Source organism: Odontomachus brunneus, unplaced genomic scaffold (assembly GCF_010583005.1).
Source record: "Odontomachus brunneus isolate Ranch 3 - 2012 unplaced genomic scaffold, Obru_v1 Obru_scaffold_068, whole genome shotgun sequence".
In the NCBI taxonomy this organism is placed as follows: domain Eukaryota; kingdom Metazoa; phylum Arthropoda; class Insecta; order Hymenoptera; family Formicidae; genus Odontomachus; species Odontomachus brunneus.
The window spans coordinates 946,816-970,111 of record NW_022639518.1 but is presented as its reverse complement, the minus strand read 5'-3'; the positions used below and the strand labels follow the sequence as shown (position 1 = coordinate 970,111).

The 23,296-nt window shown below is 42.9% G+C and overlaps 1 protein-coding gene across 9 annotated transcripts in view; it reads left to right on the top strand.

Moving 5' to 3' along the window:
- The window catches only part of LOC116846727 (ankyrin repeat domain-containing protein 50), a 692,623-nt gene that overhangs the window by 255,865 nt on the left and 413,462 nt on the right, over positions 1 to 23,296 (top strand). For 8 of the 9 annotated variants that reach the window (XM_032820946.1, XM_032820942.1, XM_032820941.1 and 5 more), the window contains one exon: positions 6,542 to 6,712. The exons of the other annotated variant lie outside the window; for it this stretch is intronic. In XM_032820946.1, coding sequence (XP_032676837.1) covers positions 6,542 to 6,712 — 171 coding nt within the window. The remainder of the gene's footprint in view (positions 1 to 6,541; positions 6,713 to 23,296) is intronic. 9 annotated transcript variants of the gene reach the window in all.

The following is a 23,296-nucleotide window of genomic DNA, read 5'->3' as shown; positions in this document are numbered from 1 at the left end:
GCCCCCCTGCGGGCAGCCCCCAGCCGGACTCCCCCCAACTGAATTTTCACCCAGGCTTACGGTTAGACTTCTGCCCGTTAGCATGCTTTGTGTCCAGTCCACGATCGCCTCTGGGATCTTGTTTCTGTACATTGCCTCTTTGATAGACTTGTTAGAGGTGCTATCAAAAGCTCTCTCTATGTCTATAAAGACTCTTATGGCGTAGCCCTTGGCTTCCAGCTGTCCCTCCACTCCGCTCACAAGGTGATGTAGGGCAGTCTCGGTCGACCTGCCCTCCCTACAAGCGTATTGAGTTGTGGTCAGTGGGCAAGAGACCAAGGGTTCTGTCTTCAGGTATCTGTCTACCAGCCTCTCCACTGTTTTCAAAATGAATGATGTAAGGCTGATCGGCCTGTAATCCTTGGCCAAGATATGACCGTTTCTGCCTGGTTTAGGGATAAAGACTACCCTCGTCTCCCTCCAGGTTTGTGGTACATATCTCAGGGCTATACTAGCCCTGAGTACTTTTGTTAGTGGACCTGTCAGCACCTCCAGTCCCTCCCTTAAGAGTGCCGGGTAAATGCCGTCCGGTCCCGGTACCTTATAAGGCTCAAAGGTTTCTATTGCCCATTTGACCCCGCTCGGTTGTACGATTCTGGCCGCGAGGGATCATGCTTTGGTCACACGAGGTTCTCTTGATTGATCCTCGTCTCTGTTGCCCCGAATCGTGACATCCTCTCTGAATTCCGGAAAGTAAGTGGACATCAAGTGTCTCAGTGTCTCCTCCGTTGATTTAGTGTATCTTCTATCTGGGAGCTTAAGACATCCCAGTTGAGGTGAATTGTTTTTGCTGAGGATTTTGTTGAGTCTGGATATCTCCGGAGAACTTTCAACGCTCCCGCAGAACTCCCTCCAGCTCCTCCTCTTTGACATTGTGATTTCTTTGCTATAGCGTCGTTGGGAGCTCCTGAAAGCTTCCCAATCAGTTTCCGCTTTTGACTTTCTTGCTCTATTGAAAAGCCTTCTTGTCTCAACCCTGAGCTTAATAAGCTCATTATTCCACCATGGGATCTTGGTTGAGACTTGTTTCCGCCTTAGTGGGCAGTTTACTTCATAGGCCTCTATGATAGCGTCGCTGACAAACTGCGACGCCACTTTTAGATCCTGTTTTGTCTTAAATCTGGACGGGGCTTTTTTCAGAATGGTGCCAAGGTCCTTCCTGTAGCTCGTCCAGTTTGTGCCTCTGGGGTTGCGACCCCATTTCCCCTTTTCCCTGTGCTCGAGCGCAAAACATAGCTGCCTATGATCCGACCCCGAAGGTTCGTTTGAGACCCTCCAGTCTCTCACCAGGTCAGCCACTCCCCTCGTACACAGGGTTAGGTCTATAACCTCACGTCTTCTGTAGTCCATGAAGGTGGATTCCGTTCCTCTGTTTAGAATGATTAGCTTGCTGTCCATGACGAATTCATGTAGACTTTTTCCTCTCGGGTTGATGCCCGTGCTCTCCCATCCCACATGGTGGGAGTTTGCATCGCAACCCAGGAGTACTTCCAGCCCTCTCTCCTCCGCATATTTCATCAGCTCCTTGACTTCCCTCTGTGGTGGAAGGTCTTTGGCGTCATAGGGCATGTAGACTGACCCCATCAATACATCCCCGTGGGTCCCTTCGTCCAGATTAAGCCTCACTTGTATCACCGTGATGTCTCCATTACTGAACTGCGGCACAAAGATTGCATTTAGACCTTTTGTCACTATACATGGCCTTATTTTTCCCTGAGTGGTGGACGAGATAATCTTGCCACTACCGCTCAGGCCTTTTATAGCGTTGTTCAAGAGCCATGGTTCTTGTACAAGTGCTATTGCTGTCTGCATCACAGCCCCTAGCTAAAATCGCTGAGGTGCCTTTGCTGTGATGCAAGTTAATCTGCACCACTGGAACTTTGAGACCTGTCTTTTCTATGCAGACTCTTTCGTTCCAGCGTTTTCCACCTCCCTTCCGCGTTCCTTGCCAGTCAACCTTACAGTTGCCCGGCCCATCCCGCAGAAGAGTTTCATTCCGCAGTCCTTTAGGGCCTTCAGAGAGGAGTCGCCGACAAGAACAGCGAAGTGGGCGCTTTCGGCGTCCCTGCTCTCGCTCCCCCTGACGACAACCCACTCGCTGGCTGCCAGTCCTCCGTTTTGTCTGTCAAGGAGTTCTAACGCCTCCTTGACATCCAAATCCGGCTCCTCCAGGTGTACTACCAGCCTGTGGCGCTTCGGAAGCTCCTCAAAGCGGCAGCACACGTAGCTCATTCTCCCCTAGTTTTAACTCCGAGGATAGGCTTTTCAGCCAGTCCGCGGATTCTACATCGGCGCAACCGCAAATGATTGCCCCGTCTCTCTCCCAAACTCCGGTAAAGAGGGGAGCCCTGGTGCCTCTTGGAAGTCCCAGGATCCTTTCCCTGATCAGTTTTTTAATAATGGCTATTTCCCCGAGTTTGATCTTGTTTTCAGGGTAACCCTCAATAATGAGTGCCACCCTGATTATTCCTTTAGTCGCCTGTGCAAAGGACCCTTGGTCACTGACTTTGGGCTTCTTGTTCAGGCGTTTTTCTGAAGGGCTGGGAGTCGCGAGATCCGGTCTGGGGCGCTTTTGCGTCCCTGATGGACCCGCCTCCCCCCGAGCTTCTGTTACGCCTCCAAAGGCAGCATCCGATTCAGAGGTCTCTTCAGCCCTCTCCCTCGCCCGCTGTCTCTTCAGCTTTCTTCTCGCAGCCCCACTCATTTTCGGGCGTGGCTCTGCGAGTTTCCTTGCCGCGGAATCGGACCGAGCATCGGTACTCGGTGCCGCGTCGTTTTCTCCTTCTCTAGGTTCACTTCCTAAAGAAGCCAACCCCTGGAGAAGGTTATCTATTTTTTTGCTTTTGTTTGTACCTGTGTCCATACTTGTTCCCACGAGTACCGCGGTCGCGCAATCTCACCCGGGCAGAGCCGCGATTGCCCGGGGCTCGGTAGCGTACTCCCGGAGGTCGCCCGGTATCCGGGAGGCACCGTTCATGACACAGCTCCCCCTGTGCCACGCAGCCCTCAGCACGGTTGCTAACACCTTGGCTTGGGGGGTTCCTCTTAGATGACTGCGGCCGGAAAACATCCCTGAGCGGATGCCCCGACCGCAGCCACAGCCCCACCACCAACGACAAGGTGGGAACCCATGCGGGGGGTCACCCCCCGTAACTTTTTTATTTTTTTACTGCAAACGAAAAGTCTTTCACTACATATTTCTACAAACGATTTGGCGTAATTTTATGTAAAAAGAAAATTTTTTATTAAAAGTGGGAGCTAACTTCACAGAGGTGAGATAAGGAGGAATAGCGCAAGCTAGAGTAACGAGTAATACGTTACTGTTTCTCGTTAATAAAAGTAATTTATTACTATTACTCGTTATCCATTGAAAAAATAATTCGTTACCGTAATGGTTACATAAAAGTAACGAATTTTTATAATTTCGTGATTTTTTTACAAAATTGTGAAGACTTTTTTAAGATTTATTTTTGGCTATTCTATACTATTCTATTCACATGTATTCTATATGTGCAAAGAAACGGAAAATTTTATCTAAAAGTTATGAAATTATTCATTATTGTTATGTAAAGAATGTAAATTATGTTAATTTTAAATGAAATTTAGGTCTTTTAATTGTTTTCTCACTATTTCACACAATAAAATTTACTCAGTACTAGTCGGACGCGAACTCGAGAACTGCAGATACCTCCAGGTTTCTAGTCTATCACCTTAGCTGCTGCGCTATTTCTTCAACTGATATTTGGTGTTTCTTATTGTCTTCATATGCAGCCGCGAAGCAGTAATTTTAACTTTTTTTATAATATTATTTAATACAATTATAAAAATAAATTATTTAGTCCAAATGTTTCATATAATAAAAGAAAAGTCAAATGTATATGTATAAAATATTTGTGTAAAATATATTTATCTAGGTGTTGAACGCTTTAGAGCGCTGACTGAAGGATGAATATTAATCTTTACGATATTTCAAAGCATTTGAAGCAGTGAATACCTAGAGTTAATTTCATTAATAATATTTTAACTTAATTTTGTTATATTTATATTTTTAATAAACAAATTTTTTATATATTGCATAATATTTTCAGGATATACAAAAAGTGAAATAAGTACACGTGAATTTGCTGAAATATTAAAGATTATATTAATTTTGGTAATATTATAATATAAGGTTTTCTTGTAAGCTTAATGGCAGATTGCAGTAACATACTCATTAAAATATGTAAGCTTGTAACCTACCCATAATCTTACTGCAATGTTCGATGCTGTAAGGGCCCTTTACAAAAAGTATTACTGGCTATGATAAATATGTCAGTAAAAATTATTATGAGTACGAATAATAAAACTGAGCAGTAAAAATTTATTGCTGATCTATTTACTATTGTCAGTAATATTTTCTGTAAGGGAAACTGTTAAAATCGCATAGTTTCAAAGAAACATCAACAAAACTGTCAAAATACTTGTTAGGGCTAACTACAGAATACATCTGTAATATATCAGCTGTACATGTAATTTATGTCTTTTACAACTTATCCATATTGTTCATTTCAGTTTTGTTGTGCGATTGTTGTGAAGAGTATTTGTGGAGTCGTTACTGTCACAAACTGTTTGCCAAAATTAATTTAAACAATACTGTGAACGATTGTACATTAATAGTAATTATCAGAGAAAGGACTTTTTAAAATTATAATAACTTTATATCTCCGGCAAACTACTGTAGACCAATAGTACTTCTGAATGTTGTCATTTTCTAGTAAATTTAGAAAACTATCAAACGCTGACAGTTACTGATAAGTGGCAATAATTGTACCGACAATTCATAAAAATGATTGCACAGTATTTTCGAACGTCAACAGTAACTGTAAATATTTGTATAGTAACTGTCAAAAACTATAACTTTCTGAAAGTTTTTTTTCCTAAAGGTAATCATATCGTTAATGGGGTTTGCTGATATAGTATATTATAACAGTCAGTCGCATTTTGATTGTCATTGTGTCGAGCCCCTTGTTGCTGGGGCGCGAGAGAGAGAGTTTGAGATCGATATTGCGAGCGCGGCAGGGTGTGTAGCGGTGGGAATGATTCGTGAGAAAAGAATGTAGCCACGTTTTTATATAAAAAGGCTTTTATTATAACCTGTACTGATTTGTTTTATTATAAACTCCCGAATTCTTATAGTAATGCGCGACGGATACGTACGTCGCGGGCGAGAGACCGGAGTAGTAATTCTGTTGTCGGCGGTCTTCTCCGCTCTTTTATAATATTGCTTAGTCTTATCGGAAAGAGTGCCTTGGCAACAAGAAAATTGCTAAATTTGATGATAGTCCGGTGCATTCCGGCTCAAAGTCCGAGGGGCGGAATATACAAGGTGGTGCTTAGCGCAGCACTTGCACATCCACTGCCTTGCTGTAGCGCGGTCGAAACGGTTCTTCATGAAGCGTTTCGGCAATGCTAATAATATTCACGATTATAATAATTGCGATTATAACGTTTGTACATTTGTCAATAAATATGTCATTAGATGTTGTTTGAACGATACAAGAACATATTATAATCATAATTCAATAAAGTATTGTCACAGCTCATTAGCACTACCCAGGTAAAAACTTTATAGAGAACAATTGAATAAAAATAATCATTTTCTATCGTTTTGAATATGGATTTTGGTTCGTAAATTTATAAAATGTGAATAGTATTCTATCGTATACAATAGATAGTGATAAAATTTCTATCGTTAGTTTCCTATAGAATACAAAATTGGGTATAATATGATAAGGTAAAATATGATAGAATTTATATCTGAACTTGCGAGCTTAAAGAAAAGATTAAAAATGATAGCTCTACCAATTTGAATCGTTCTCTTTAAGTTATATTGTTCACACTCGCAAGTTCAGAATCCTATCGTACTTTATCTAATTATACCCGATTTTATATTCTATAGGAAACTAAAGATATAAATTTATCACTATCTATTGTATTCTAATGTATACGATAGAATACTATTCACATTTTGTAAACTCATGAACCAAAATCTATATTCAAAACGATAGAAAATGGTTATTTTTATTCTATCGTTCTCTATAAATTTTTTTTACCAGGGTCTGAGTTTTACTTCAATTATTCAGGTTAAACAGCGGATAACGCAATGAGAAAGGATGAATGACCGCTCGACAAGGATGAATGACAAGGTCGAAACCACATAGCGACGCAAAATGTGAAATATTAAATTTATTATTTAAACAAAATAATCAAGCATTAGATTATTTCATTCTAATAGGTTATTTTAATAGGTTATTATATAAATTAGTGGAAATTTAATAGAAAATGTACCATATATATTATTTCACTAAATATTCACTGAAAAATGTTTAATTATTACTGTTTCTTTAGTAATTAATTAATACTTTTCTGTAAGGGTTATCAATTGTATATTTTTTATCATAAATATCATTTCATTTGATAATATTATTATAACAGTTTCTTAGCGAATTTATCATTTATATAGGCAAAATTAGAAACGTCTGACCGACATGGACAAACGCCATTAAATTTAGCTGCTAGACATGGTTATGCAGATGTGGTACGTGTCCTTTTAATTGCTGGCGCAAGAGCGGATCATGCGGATTGCGATGGTTGGACTGCACTTAGAGCTGCTGCTTGGGGTGGACATACTCAGGTATTATTGACAAGTATAATTATACTTTCAAAAACATTATTTAAATTTCCACTGTAACAAATGAAGCTTAGTTATACATTTTCTCGTTAATCATATTAATAATTTCCATTATGATACATTTAACTCAAAATTTATTTGAGTTAAGTTTTGCTTTGACAGCCAAAGCAAAAGTTCCAAAATCTTTTTCTGCAGTACTACTTAGCATTTCCTTTAATAACTTCGGTAATGGTTTTCTAATTAGGTAACTTATGCACGCACAGTAAATTATATACTCTAATTATGAGTGAGTGAGAACGTCAGTAGCATAGCCGGGAGGAGAGCTTAGGGGGCTGCAGTCCCCCCTGAAATTAATTTTCTGGGTAACGCTAACAAGGGACATGACAGAGCTCCCTCACCGATTTTGATGTGCTTTGGATATATTGTAGAGCATCAAAAAGTAAGAGACCCATATTTTTTATATCGGCTTATCTCGAGGTTCAGGGGTTAAAACAGTCCCTTGAAAAAAATTAACCTTTTCATTTTTATTGAATAATTCCTAAGATATGAGGAAAAAAGATATATGAAAAAATGTTTCCTACAAAAGTTCTACAATATTTCATACATTTTGCAACGGCGTATTTCATTTTTTTTAAATGTCAAATTTTTTTACTTCACCTTCCTCTACTCGTTACTTTCGCAAAATTTTTAAGTTTTTGTATGGACAAAAATTGTCGAGCATTTAATACTAATACCATCCATAGAGTACAGCGGGGTAATTTGAATAATATTAAGCGTTTGCGACAATTTCAGAAAAATATAAGATGCCATGAAACAAATGAAAAAAATACATCAATCAAAGTATTGGTCATTGTTAGATATGGCTTTTTCCCATCTTTCTAGTAATAAGCGGATCCAACGGCGAAAGAACGACTTATCTTTAGAGGCTATCCAGTTTGAGACCCATTTTTCGATGCTTTCTTAAGAGTTAAAGTGTTCCTCTGCAAGTGCGTGTGCCATCAACCGAAACAAGTGATAGTCGGAAGGGGCACAGCCTGGTGAATAAGCCGCATGGAGTAGCACTTTCCAGCGAAGTGCTTCCAATGTTTCCTTGGACAGCCTTAGTGACGTGAGGTCGAGCGTTGTCATGAAGCAAGATCACTTTATGCTGTCTCATATTCTGGTCATTTTTCGCGCAATGCTCGGTTCGAACGGATTATTTGTTGTTGTTAGAAATCCCCTGTGACTATTTGATCAGGTATCTCATAATATATCACACTAGGGTGGTCCTTATTTTTCGACTTTCAAATTTTTTCTACGGCACCCTCCAAAAAGTTTCCATTTGACAAAAAAGAAATCTCTGCCAAACTTTTGCTCGATCGGATAACGAGAACCCGTGCCCCCGAGTCGTTAAACATGGAATATTCTTATATTAAGCTGTCTACGTTATCAATAGGCTTTCTAAAGCGTGTTCTTCACAAAAATCGCTCTAGAGAACTTTCCTGTTTTCTTTCTACATCGTTAGAGATCTTATAGTTTCATTTAAACAATTAGATAAATTGTTTATGACTAGAAAATAAAAATAAATAGTTTTTACATTTATTGTTTAAACTACAACAAATCATGTATGGACTATAAAAAAACTATAAAAGTTGCTATAAAGTGACTATAAATAGTATGTTTGGAGGACAATATAAGTGTAAAACATGATACCTTTTATGTTATTATTAATAAAAAAATTCTTTAAATTAAATATTACATAATAATTAATAACCTCGTGGCTCGTAATCTTATACTGGGAGGGGACCATAGATGTATAATACCTAGACCGCGGGTTTTCCCATTGTCTATACACGTCAAACAATACAAAGAAATAGCATTCTTTCGGTAAAAAGTCTGTCTTTCTCTAACAAAGGCTGTTTTATTCCCTTATCGTGGTCTTGTGGCGGGAATAAAGTAGGCTTCGTTAGAAAGAAACAGACATTTTACCGAAAGAATGCCATTTCTTTATATTGTTTGATGCGTTCAGACAATGGGAAACGTTACAAATCCGCAGCTTAGGTATTATACAGTTTGTTTGATAAGAGCGTGTCCGGCAAAACTTTTACATATAAACGGGTAGAGGGAAAATTCAAACAGGAGCCGGAAAATTCACTTTTCGCCTAAAATGCTTTGTTGATAAAACTTTAGTTGTTATTCGATTTTCGTGATAAAAATATATATTTCGCCATGAGTGCCAAATATACATCGCGAAGCCATATTTCTTTGTACACATCCGAAAGGACCAAAAATGTCACGCCAACCCTTATAGAAATATTATACTAAGAATCATTGATAATTACTTATTTTCAGTATTAAAAATACTGGATAATAAGTAATTATCAATGATTCTTAGTATGATATTTCTATAAGGGAAGCGGCTGCTAAGTACATGAAAAAGTCAGAAGCATTTGTAAATCGCTACTTAGAGGTGAAAAATGTCGATGACTTACCGAAACGTGACTCTACGCAAGGATTGGCACCTTGCATATCTTCACAAACCACTTAAATGCTAGCAAAATGGTCAAAATTTATGAGAAGGCTTTATTACTATCTATTCAAAAACTGCTAAAAATGGTTTATAAGGAAAAACGAAAAATGGATACTACAAGAGGACAATGATCCTAAACATCAAAGTCGGCTTTGTACCGCGTGGAAATAAGAAAATAACGTTGAATTACTGGATTGGCCGTCACAGTCACCGGATACAAATCCTATCGAAAACGTTTGGTCCTTGATGAAGTTTAAACTTCGTGGAAAGAAAATTTGATCGGTCAAGGAATTAGTACGACAAATTCAATTGATATGGAGATCTTTACTTTAAGAATATGCTATAAAATTAGTTGAAAGTATGCCTCGGAGATGCCAGGCAATTATTAAGGCGACTGAACAAATTATTAATAAAACATCACAGTTCTCTAATCAAGTATAATGTGTGTATTTTATTCCAAGTTATTTTAATAAATTATTTATTAAGTTTTGCCGTACGCGCTTTTATCAAACAGACTGTACATCTATTGTCCCCTCTTAGCATAAAATTAGGAGCCACGAGATTATTAATTATTATGTAATATTTAATTTAAAAAATTCCTTTATTAATAAAAATATGAAAGGTATTATATGAAAGGTATGTTTTACATTTATATTGTCCTCCAAATATAATATTGCAACTTTTGTAGTTCATACATGATTTATTGTAGCTCAAACAATAAATACTATAACTATTTATTTTTATTTTTTAGTCATCTATAATTTATCTAATTGTGGAAATAAGACTATAAGATCTCAAACAATGTAGAAAAAAAAGAAAAGTCCTCTATTTTTGTGGAAAACACGCTTTAAAAACCATATTGATAACGCAGACAACTTAATACAAAGGTATTTTAATGTTTAACGATCCGGGGGCATGGGTTCTTGTTATCCGATCGAGCAAAAGTTTGGCAGATATTTCTTTTTTGTCAAATGAAAACTTTTTGGAAGGTGCCGCGGAAAAAAATTCAAAAAAAAATTTTGACAAAGAGTAAATAAGGACCACCCTAATACAACACCCTTGGTCCCACTAAATACAGATCATGGCCTTCTTCCCATGAATATTACGTTTTGGTATCGATGTCGATGGTTGGCTTCGGTCGCAAATGATTTTTCGGCGTCTGAGGTTATCGAAATAGATCCACTTTTCATCGCCAGTCACAATTCGATGCAAAAATCCCTTTCTTTTTCTTCTGTTGGCAAGCAGCATTTTGGAGATGGTTTTTCGCCTTTCAATATCTCTTTCTTTCAATTCATATTCCCATCTGCACCCATCTTCCTTCTTTATATACCTTTCCCATGGTTTTTAAATGCTTGGAAATGATTACTTGAGTAACATTCAACGTTTCTGCAAGTTGGGTAAAAGTTTACATTAGGGAAGCCACTTCCGATGACCTTGTCTGTTACATATATTATCAAGGACACTCTCTTGAGTAACATTCAAAAGATTTTTGAGCGTCGCTCATTATTTGTTAAAAAGTTACTAAGAAAAGAAATTCCATAAATGGAATGTACATTTTTGGACCCGATATATACAAATACATCGATTTTGTAAGCTAGGAAGGTGTCAGTCGTACGCATGTACTTACACACACACACACGCGCGCGCGCGCGCGCGCGCTGCTCGCCTACACGCGCGCTCCTTCAAACAAGTTCGATGATTCGTTTGTATATACGGTGTTCAAAAATTATATTCATTTTATGCAAATTTTTTCGTTAATATCTTTTTAGCAAACAACGAGCGACGCCTAAAATCTTTTGGAAGAGGTTATTCAGGAGGATGACTTCTATAACATATGTCGAGATCAAGGTCATCGGAGGTGGCTCCCCTAACGTAAACTTTTACTAATTTTTTACTTTTAATAATTAAAAATTTAAAAAAGTGCTATAATTATTTTAGTAAAAATATTCATATTTATTGTAATAGAAGTATTTACATTACATAGATTACATTTTCATTACATAGATAAACAAATATATATGTATAGGGTAAGTTCGTCTATAATAAGATAAGCTCCTAATATGAGATAGCGAAGTTTCTAGACTAATAAACGCTATATGTTGGTTCCACCATAAATTCATTGCTCTTGGAGTAAATACTATTTAGTGGAAAATTCATTATTTAATCATGCGTGTAGTTGTTGCAAAAAAAATTTTGTGAAATTGTATGTTGAAAAGTTTGAGGCGAGTCTTTAAACTTTGTTAATTGTATAATAAATAAATATTTGGCAATAAATGCTGCATATAGTGATATCGTAAGATCGTATTAATGGGAAAATATGAGACATATTGAATTTCTTAATTGAGAATGATCTCTCTCTCTCTTTCTCTCTCTCTCTCTTTTTAGTGTTATTTAGAAATAGATGTTAATTTAGAGATCGTAAAACCACAAAGTGTGAAGTTCGTTATATGAGATACAGGAAGTATTCCTTTTTTTTTGTTAAGGCAGAGGAAATACGTTACGCATACCCGCGACTCTCGGGGAAGGATCGCGGGTTATATGGGACTCTCCTCCGCGCAGGAAAAGGCATACCCACTAAAACTCCTGCTGATTCCATCCTCGCGGCCATAATGAGAACACCCCGGGAACCGCTTTCGCATTTCTTCCGGGGTGTTCTTGGCCCTCCGTCGGACCTTCTGGGCCAGGGCATTTGTTTCTCCGGCCGATTCTATGCCTTATTGTGGCGAGACGTGGGACATCCCGTCTCGCCGCGCCCTCTCCCTGGCTTTGGGATAGGTTAGGACGGGGTCGAGTTCCCCGCTTAAGCTCCGTCCCCCGTTGTCGTCCTAACCGAATTTAGCGGGGAAGTGAAGGGGGCTTCTATACGCCTTCTTTCTTCCCCCTCTAGGGTCAGGACGCCCAACCTAAAGGAGGCGATCTCTGTTGCGCGGCCGCTCTCCTCCGACGCGTTTCCTGTATAGCGTTGGGGGGCTGATGTCGCCGCCGCCTGTTGGCTGCCGCGGTTGGCTCCCCTGTTCGGCGCCTTGCCGGTGCACCTCGCGGGTTTTGCTGCTAGTTATACGCCCCAGTGGCTGCCGCGAGGTTGCCCGGCGCGTTGGGGTCGAAACCGTGAGCAGTGGGTCCGACGCGCCTCCCTTCTATACCGCGCTTGTGCGCGGGAAGGGTGAACGCTCTTTTCATCTTTCTCCTCCTTCTCACATCCTCCTCTGTCTCGCCTCTTCGGTGCCTCTTCTCTTCCTTCTGCGACATCACGTCGTTGCAGAAGTAGGTGACGGCGGACCAACCTCTTTTTCCCCTAACATGGCCCTGATGAGGACCGGGGGAGAGGGTCCGCTCCCATCACACCTATCAGGGCTTGGCGCTGCTCCACCCAGGAGGGATACTGCTCCAGGGTGTGCTGCGCCGAGTTCGCTGCGGCATTGCAGTGGTAGCAGCGAGTGGTGTGCTCCTTTCCTATTTTTTGCAGGTACTCACCGAAGCAGCCATGCCCAGTGAGTACCTGCGTGGTACGGAAGGATAACTCTCCCTTGGCTCTGCCTATCTATTCCTGTAAGCAGGGTCGGATGGCGTCGACGACCCGAGTTTTCCGTCGCTTCCTCCAGGTGAATTTGCCATCTTTGAAAGAGGGCCACTCTACGCATCTGCGCGATGGCTCTGGCGACGTTTCCTATGTTTTCTCTCTCCCGTAACTCTTTGGTCCTGCGATGTACTTCGGAGTACATCGAGGCCAGGAGCTCCAACGGGGGAAGACCCGCCAGGGCCGTGGCGACTATATGCGACGTAGTCCTATAGGCATGGGCGAAACGTACGGCGATAAAGCGCTGGGACTGGTTGACCAGCGACTTGATGCGCTGGGTCGCCGTCATCTCCCCCGCCCAAACGGGTGACCCATATAGTTGGCATATAGCCGCGCTTTTCTCTTGGGACCGCCGAGATTGGGCAGGAGGCCATCTAATGCGTTCGCCAATCTAATGCGTCTGCTCAACTTGGGGGCCAGGATCTTAAAGTGTCGCTGGAACCCCCAAATGTCATTCAAGTAAGTTCCAAGTATTTGAGCTCAGGACTCATCCTCACGAGAGTATCTCTAATCCAGATCTGGACCCTCGGTGGATCTCCCCTAGACCTGTCATGCATAAACATGACGTCAGTCTTTTGGGGGGTCACCTTGAGGCCCATCCTCTCTACGGAGCACACCACATGGTCCGCCGCGAACTGCCCGAGGACCAGGGCTTCGCCCCAGGTCTTTTCTCGTCCAGCACCAGCGTGTCGTCTGCGTACCAGACGGCGGTGCAGCCGGGGGGAGGAGGGTTGCACCGAGAATTTGGTCGTACGCGATGTTTCATAGTAGAGGTCCCAAAACTGACCCTTGCGGAACACCGCGCTAGACCGCCCTTCCGCACTGGAGTTTCGCCTTGTTGCGGAACTCCAGTTGCCTGTTTCTGAAGTAGTCCCTCACTATGTGGACCAGATAGAGAGGAACTCGATACTACGCCAGGCCCTCTATCCGGCCCCACGGGAGGGAGTTGAAGGCATTGGTGATATCTAACGATATCATCAATATGACTCCCCCCCCCCTTGACTCAACATGACTTGGCTCCAGAGAGGAAGCGGACGCGTAGGATTGCGTCCACTATCGATCTTCTCCCTTTGAAGCTGTATTGCTCCGGATGGAACGTGGGACTACTTCGGGACAGATGCCGGACGAGGTCCATATAGTTTTCTATGGATTTTTTACCCAAATTACCAGGGGAAACTATGTGGATTCTCATATGGATTCTGTATGGATTTTCCATATGGATTCCTGGTCTTTTTCAACAGGGAAAAAAGTAAACTTTACAGAAAGATTCGATGTCGTGATAGTAACGTGATTAGAGATGTGTGCATTAGGCGGGAGTGAGTTATTCTCTCGAACAATTTTCCCACTTCGTCCAATAGGCAAATCGGCCCATATACGAAAGGCCTATTCTCCGCTTTGCCCTCCTTACGGAGAAGGATCGGTTTGGCCCTCTTCCAGGGACTAGGAAACACCCCGATCCCTAGGCAGCTCGAGAAGAGGCACCTGAGTCGACCCCTTATTAGCGGCCACGCCAAGGTCTACACGAGGTCCGGAATGCCGTCAGGGCCCCCCGCCTTGCCTCTGCCGCCGAACCTCTTGACGGCACGAGCCATCTCCATCTCTGTGACCCTGTCTTCTTCCTCGACTTACTCCGGAAGGAAGCCCACATAAGGGGGAATATAGTTGTCTCTAGGAAAGAGGGTCCCCACTATCTCGACTCTGTCGAGGAAGTCGAGGTCCAGGGATTCCGTCGGAGGTGGCGCCTACGAACGTAGTTGTTTCATAACTATATGGTAGGGGCACTTCTGACGGATCCCTGTTTATGACGGAGATGAGCTCATCTCAAGCTCGGGCCTTGGCCTTGGCGATGGCCTTCCTGAGTGCCCCCCGCGCTTCGCGGAGGGCCTCCCTCGCCGCCGCTACCCGCGGCTCGTCGTTTCCCCGCTACCGAAGGTATTCCTAATATAAGATAACCTATATTTAAGTGACATTTTATAATAAGCACATAAGTTTGATATTATAATTTTGTAATTGACTCCTAATTTTAGTATTTTTGTTTTTAAAATGAATCAGAAACAGTCATCGAAACATTATATAATTACCATGTGTAATTACGACTGAAGTCTGTGATTTACAATGTTCCTACTATTGTATAGTAAAAGCGTTTATATAGAAAACTTTTTTTTATTTCTTCTCTTAGTTTTCAAATATAAGATATACCATCTCATATAAGGAAACCCTCTTGTCTCATATTAGGAACCCTTTTTCAAAATCGGCACTTCTGATAAAAAATTTCATATATTACAAAGTTGTTATTGATTACTAACTTTTGATGGTAATGTCTGAATGTATTTTCCATAAGTTTTATATAAAAACGAGAATTACGGTTACAAATTAAATAAATTACAAGTGTTTAAAGAAAGTTGTTTCATATTAGACACCTTTACCCTATATATAAATTGTAACCGCCTTGCGTCACGTTTCGGATTACGCTCGTTGATTCGGGTTCGTAGGAGGCTGTAATTATTGTTCAAGCAGTGGAATAGTAGTACGCTTTGTCGTCTATTTAAAATTAGGTGTTGCTATACATTAACTTGTACATATAGTGTCGACGACGTTGTTTGTTGGTCGCTTGATATATATGCTTGTCAGAGGTTTTTGTCGGCGATAGGCTCGCGCAGTGTCGCGCGCGGTGCGCCGGACACGCGCGATTGTGTTGTCGCGTCGCTTCTTTAAGCGTTCGTCTGTTTTAGCTTTTTGTCGATTTAAATGCCGGTTGACAATGAATTTAATTCGCCGCTGTACGCTGCGGTGCGGTACAGGCGGCCTTACAGCGGAGCTGCACGCAGTAGATCGCCTTTATAACGATGCCTCGTAGGCAACGATCGCTCTTGCAGATCGTTGACGCAATGATCGCAAGCGCAGACCTACGTTGACTGCGTAAGCAGTCCATCTGCCGGAGCAGAGCCTGCTTTGGCTTCGGTCGCTTCGGTTAACGAACGAGTTCTGCTCGTTCGCAGGAGATCGCGGATGCGAAGTATACGGAAGTGCGGACGCGTCGGTACGCCACGGTAATGGACTAATCCCTAGTAATATGGAGGTTCGCTCCCATCTTTGCAAGCCGACGGCAGTGTGATCCGCGTCGCGGATCAATTCGGTCCTGTGTTGAAGCCGCGCTGCAGCGGAGCGGTGCTTTGGCTATGCGGAAATGAGTTTGCAGGCGGCGACTCAATAACGAAGTGATCTCGCTCGCGTTAACGCGATGCCGAGATCTGAATTAAGCGATGTAGTCCCAGGCGCGTTGTCGCGGATTGGGACTCCTGCCGAAGCAGTATCGAGAATGAGTGTCGACGTTACGTATCCGTGTGCCGACGGTGGAGTTTCCGTCGCATACCTGCGAACGGGAATCCGCCAGGAGCGGTATTGCGGAATAGTGTCGACATCACGCATCCGTGAGCCGACGGCGGAGTGACTCTTCTCGCGTATCCAAACGGGAGTCTTCCAGGATGTCGAGGATCGAGCTGTATATCCGCAGAAGATGATAGTTCTGTAGAGTTCCCCTGCTGGAAGAGACGAGCTGTTTTAGCTGAGTGCCTCGGAAGAACTGCGTGTCGTCTGGATCTTAGTTACGACTTTTATACTTATTTCTGTTGTTTTAAATTATGTCCTCGGTTGTTCGGCGGCGTGTTTACTCTCGATTTTTCTGTTCGCTCGTTGTGTTCGTAACGTTATCCGTCAGATCGTTACAAAATTTTAATCTTTAATCTCCCAAACATCAGTATGGAATAATACTAACATAACAACCCAATCAGAAACCAACTTTAAAAAGTTTCTAAAATGTTTTTATTTAATTTATTATTCATTTTCCCAAGTCATTATTAAAATAATATTTATATAATATTTATTATATATTTTTTCATTAATATTTATTTGGAACAATGATTTTTAAAAAATATTTTTTAAACGTTTTTATAATATTTATTTAACATTGATATATTATTTATTTATTTATTTAACATTAATTTATTATTTATAATAATAATTTTTTAATAAACATTTTTTAACATTTAAAAAATGTTTATCGAAATTATTATTTTAAACAAATAATTAATGTAAAATAAATATTTAAAAAGTATTAAAAAAAATGTTTGAAAAATATTTATGAAAATCATTTTCTCAACCGAATAACAAATGTAAAATATTTTAAAAATGTTACAGACACTGAAAATTTTTACTGAAATCATTCTTTCAAACGAATAATCAATTAAAAATAAATCATTAAAAAATGTTATAAAAACGTTTATGTTAAAAAAAACGATACGTTTTTCTGGATCGAGAGCTTTTTCCCCGTTTTCGCTGACTCTCTCTCTCTTTCTCTCACGTTGTTGTAACTGGTTTCAGCGTGTTGTTCGCGCGACACCTGACCGCTCCGTGTTTATCTCGTTGGTCGTCAGCTATTCGTCTTTGACGTCTATCTCGGCACGAATCCTTGCAATCCTTCCTCTCGCGTCCTTCCTCGACGCGTCACGCAGCGAGCTGTAAGAGCAAACACAGCGAGCAAAAACCGAAATCGGGACGACAATAATTTCTTATAGAGAGCGAGAGTTAAAGTTCCTTACCCGAGTGCCTTTTCCTATGACTGTCGACGAGAGCGATGTCGTAGGGCTGTCCCTCGTGTCCCTCGTCGTCCTGCTGACTTCTATTCCTCCGGGTTAGCGCGGGAAGCTTGAGGCACACTGTTTTAGGGACGCGAGGACTAGACCACTATTCTAACGTCCTATTTCACAAACTTTCTCCAATCGTTTTTAATGCCTTCTGGCTTCGCTTCCGATACTCGCGACCCAAGACGCGGAGCGCATGCAAAATGTTTCGAGCGGAGTCGCGCCTCTCGTGACGGGCGCTTCTCGAGGCCGCCATGTCACAACTCCCCCCTCCTCGGGGAAGACCGCAGGTCGTGGACTCCGGGTCATAGCATTGACCAATCACTCGTCTCTCTCGCTTTATTTGGAACTCGTCTGACTTTCGCGAGTTTCCCTAACCATATCTTTTTCCATCCTTCTGATGTCGCGCTCCGCGCACGTGGAGTGAGCATGAGGAGTATGACTTCCTTCCTCGATATTTTTGTGGCTTTTCTCCCTTGATCAACCTTCCCCTTGACTGGGAAATAGGGGATCGGGATGTTGGAGGGTCATTACCAGGAAGAAGAAATACTTCTAAAATTCTTTTTCAAAGCATCTTCTCTTTATTTTTTCGCCCTGAACTCACTTCAACGCCTTATCGAGTTCCTCGAGAACGGTAACCCGAAAAACGGCAACGGAACGGGAGTCGGGATGAGAAGAAAAAAACTACAAAACAACAAAAAAAAACTTTGGTGGAACGAGATGGAGCGAGAAAAAAATTAGCAAACGGAAATCGATATCAACGAAATAAAAAAAAATCCAACATCACCAATCTCTTGGCCGTGAGACTCCGTCCTAGACGCCTCCGCGTGACTCCCTCTCGGGGCGTCTCTTTCCGGCCGCTGACGAGCCACTCTCTCGCTTATCGCTCCGGCACCGCGGACAGTCCCGGATCGTGGTGCCTTTCTCGCCACACCGATAGCAAAAGCCTTTCGATTGCAGCTGGGGCATCTGGAGTACTTATGTCCTTTACTCCCACAGTTCCCAGCATGCCTCGGCTCGGCAGCAGGACGTCGATCGGGCGGAGTGGCGGGGTTGCTCTCGTGAGGGGGATCTTCCTTGACTCGCCATCGTGGCGGCCGGGTTCTTCGCAGATCTCTCCGTTCCCACCTGTTGTCGGGCAGCCACCATGAGGTCATCCAGGAAGTCTCAGTACCCCTCCGTCTGGGACCTGAGCTCTCCCCCCGACTTGGCGTTCCGTCTGAGTAGACGCGTCCACCATAGGAGAGATCTCTCGGACGACCGTACCACGGGTGGTCGTGGTCTCCTCCAAATTGCCATAGGTCGTGGGCCCTCTCCCAGAAATCTGGGTGCTCTCGTAGAATGCTCAAGAATACGGCTTCGTACCGCCGCCTAAACCTCGTTCAGCGTCTCTCCGTTTCTGTCTCGGACATCCTGTCGTAGGTGTTTCGACTGCACCAAAAAAAAAAATTCCATCCTTCAGAGATGTTTCCTCCTTTGGCCTTCCCGACATCTGGTATACTATATCTCTCGACACTAAAGACAAATGTCTCGACACCAACATAGCGAGATTCCTCGATATCAAGTATCGTTGCCTCGAGACGCCAAACAGACGCTAAATGTTCTAATACCAAAAAAAAAAAAACGAAAACGATATTCATCGGCACCATAGCTACGATAAATTCCGACACTAAATCCGAACGATTTCGACACCAAATATCCAATATTATTCGATACTCAGTCTACACTGGATTTCGACACAAATATTCGACACTTTCTTCTGAGTATGACAAGGTGACATCGATTACATACGTCAAATATGGACAAACAGTATCTCTCAACACCAAGGCAATGACTATTTTCAACGCTCACTATACCGACGATACAACACAAGATAGACTATGCGAACACCACATATCTGATAATTTTTGACACCAAGTAGCAATGGTAACATCAACAAAACGAAAATATTTCGACAACGATATTTGGCGTTATTCCGTCGTCAGCTTCACGTAAGGCTTTATTTTCTTCACGTGGACTTTGCTGATTATACTTCCGTCTAGTCGCGCGAGCTCACACACGACCGCCGACCTCATCTTCGTTATTTTGAAGAGCCCGTGAAATTTCGGAACCAGTTTTGCGGCCGTGTTGTGAGCCGTCGATGACAAAATATGTTGTCGTTTCAGAACCAGGTCCCCCTCGCGATATTCAGCATGGCGCCTCCGCAAATTATAGTAGGTGGATTGTCTCTGATACGCTCTCTCTAAATTTTCGCTAACCCAGTCGTGTAGCTTCGATACGATTTTCATTCGGTCCGACCATCGAGCGGGATCTTGTTGCTCGATGCTAACCTCGCCGCTTTGTTTATTTCGCAATGTGTGCAACGGCTCTAACTCACGCCCGAGATTAAGGAACGCAGGAGACGTCCCGAGAAACGAATGTTGAGCGGTATTATATGCGAAGCGGAAGTCGGCGATATGCGCGTCCCACTTGCGATGATCGCGGTCGAGGAATGCTATTATCATAGTCTTGAGAATTCGATTCACTCTCTCGACCGGGTTCGCCTGTGGGTGATATGGCGAAACGGTAGCGTGATGTATTTTATACTCTCCCGCGAAATCCTTGATCGTTCTATTGATAAATTCGGTACCGTTATCTGTCAGTAGGACCTTCGGTGTTTCCCAGCGCGATATGATGAGATCTTCGAGAGCAGCTCGAATGAGCTTTCCGTTCGCGCTCCGCAAGGCACGGCACTCGACCCATTTTGTAAATAAGTCTTGGACCACCGAAAAGTACGAGTGTCAGGCCTTGCTACGCGGCAACGGGCCCATTATGTCAGCGGCTACCACTGTCCATGGTTTCACGATAATTCGTTGCCCCATTAGACCATTAGGGGCCTGCTAGTCCACCTTAGTCCTGTTATAATCGCGAATATTATTAGCGCTTTCGAAACACTTCATGAGGAATCGTTTCGATTGCGCTACAACAAGGAAGCGGATGTGCAAGTGCTGCGCTAAGCACCACCTTGCACATTCCGCATTTCGGATCTCGATTCAAAACGCACCGAATTATCACCAAATATGGTAATCTTCTTGTCGCCAGGCACCCCCTCCGACAAGACTAAACAATATTATAAAAAAGCCCGCGTGAGACTTAACACCTCGGTCTCTCGCCGCGACATACGCAACCGACACGCGGTTTGCACATTACTACAAGAACTCGGGAGTAATAATTAAACACGTTCAAGTACGATTATAAATAAAGCTTTTTATATATTAACTGTAGCGGCTACAAATTCTTACTACATTCCTACCCACTGTCACACACCCTGCCGCGCCCGCGTCACCGATTCCGAACTCTTTCGCGTCCCGGCAACACGGGGCACGACAAATTTGGTGGCAGCGCCGTGGGATTTGGTGAGATCCGCCGGGTCCGAGTGCTACCTGTGAACAAAAAGTGAATTACGGGTAAGAAAAGGGTGGTGTAAGTGACAAGAAAAGAAAAATTTAAACGAGAAACCATCGGAGCTAATTAGTGGACGTCGGAGATACATCTACTGAAAAACGCTACCGGCTATCTCAAAAAAAGGCGAGAAATTACACAACCGAGAAGAAGCCACTACGCCGAGAGAGCTCAAAAAGTTATTACAAGCTCTTCAAGACAAAAAAACTTGGAACATAAGGCAAAATAGAGACAAACCTAAAAAACCCAGCCAACGTCTAGAAGGAAATACTACCAACAACACTGGGAAACCGGAGCCAAAGAGAGCTAGCGCTACTGCGGGATAGAGGACGGCCGTCGGAGCTACGACCGTTACCATCTGACGTAAGCGATACCGGACCCTACAAAGCGTCAGCTGTTGAGCCGACCTTCCTCGACCATCGTGCAACGTAGCGAACTACGAGGAGCAGAGACAGCCTTGCTGAGCAACGTCAACCTCGGACAACGCCCGACACACGATAGGCTGCAGAAAACTGCGACGAGACAAAAGTCATCATGCGCTTCACGATTGTACTGTAAGTCAGAAAAACCACTGTTATCCAGTTGTAACCGCGTGCACCTATTTAAACGTGAATATTGGAAGGGAGCAACGTCCCTCGCGTACCGATTAGGAACCGAACTTGGCTCCACAGCGAGCCTGCGGCTAGAACACTAAGGCGATTGGAAGAACTAGGCGATTACGATCTGGTCCGTCTGATAGACGACGCCAGACAACTAATACGACAAAGCGGGCGTCATATGGTAGAACAGCAAGACGAAAACCCCAACGTAACCGAGCCGCCTGCATTTATAACAGTCGACCGCGAATTTGAATTCGGTGAGCTAGACGATAGTCTACTACCTCGGGTACTCCTCGCGGACGAAAATATTAACGTGCGTTCTAGGAGACGCGCACGGTTGCCCTCTTCTAGCACTTTAAGTAACTTGTCTGATAGAGGCGAATTTTCACTCACCTCGTATGATAGTTCCGTATTCGATCCGGCAGAACCCAATTACGGATTAAAAATGAGCAACTCACCCAGCCGGGAAACGCACGCCATCGGAAATGGCGAAATTGATAGAGAGATAGAAAGAATGCGAACAGAGTGCGGTTTAGGAACCTCGCGACCCGAATCACGTCGAATTAACGAACAGGCACGAGACATCGCGCTCCCCGCCGAGTCAGATAGACTACTCGGACCCAGCCGCGACGAGCTACTACTCGAAATAATTAATCAAATGCGGCATCAGATCTGTCACATAACCGAGCAAATGAATGTTCTTACTATGGACAGGCACACTAACGCGAGACCGGTCAATATGGACATTACGTACGGACGAACAGCGAACGACGTACGAAACCGATACTCGCGTACGAATAACTATTTACAGCTCAAGGAAGCTAGAAATTTAATACCAGAGTTTGACGGCTCCTCGCAAAATAAACTACAAGAATTTTTAAACGCAAGCTCTTATGCCGTAAATAATATAGATCCCGCGGATGAACCCGCATTATTAGAAGCCATATTATGTACTAAATTAAAGGGAAAAGCTATGATCGACTTTGACACCCGTGATATCCAGAACTTTGAACAATTAAAACGAGAACTAGAAACTTGCTATTCGACGCAGAAGAGTATAACGCATTTACAATTGGATTTCAATACGCTAAAGCAACAAACAGGGGAGAGCGCACAAGCATATGGCACGCGCGTTGACAAACTCGCGATGCAACTTTATCAGACGCTAGTGGACGAACGAAAACATACAAACGACCAAAAACGAACAATACTGGAAACGATTCAAGCACAGGTTCTCTAAAATTATCAGATAGAATTACGTGATGACATAAAAACGTACGATCACGAAACTATAATACTCTATATGAGGCGATTTCCGCCGCCAACTCAGAAGAACGGGTACAGGGAAACGTAAAACCCCCCGTAAGAACAAAACTGCTAACATACGCAAGAAATGACAAAGTCATCAACTGCTCCAAATGCGGAAAAGTAGGACACTCCGGATACGAATGTCGGTCAAGCCGATATGCAAATTGGTTCTCATTACCGAAACTCGAAACGCGGACTCGAATAAACTCCGCGGATAAGCATTGCTTGCACTGCAAGAAAAACGGGTACACTCGCGATGACTGTTGGCACCTACACGGGAAGCCTACCGGGACACCGGACATCGCGAGCGACTGTCGAAGATACGCGCGCCCAGTGACTATCACCGCGTTAGACTCAAATAAACCATCGACATCTCGCGGAAACGGGAGCGTCAGATTCCACAATGACCAAGAGGAAAAAAACAAAAAGGAGCAAAGTCGCGTGCGCGACTACCGCGTAAATCAAATCCGGTGAAATTTATATAAACGCACAGGATTCGACTTAATAGTGTAT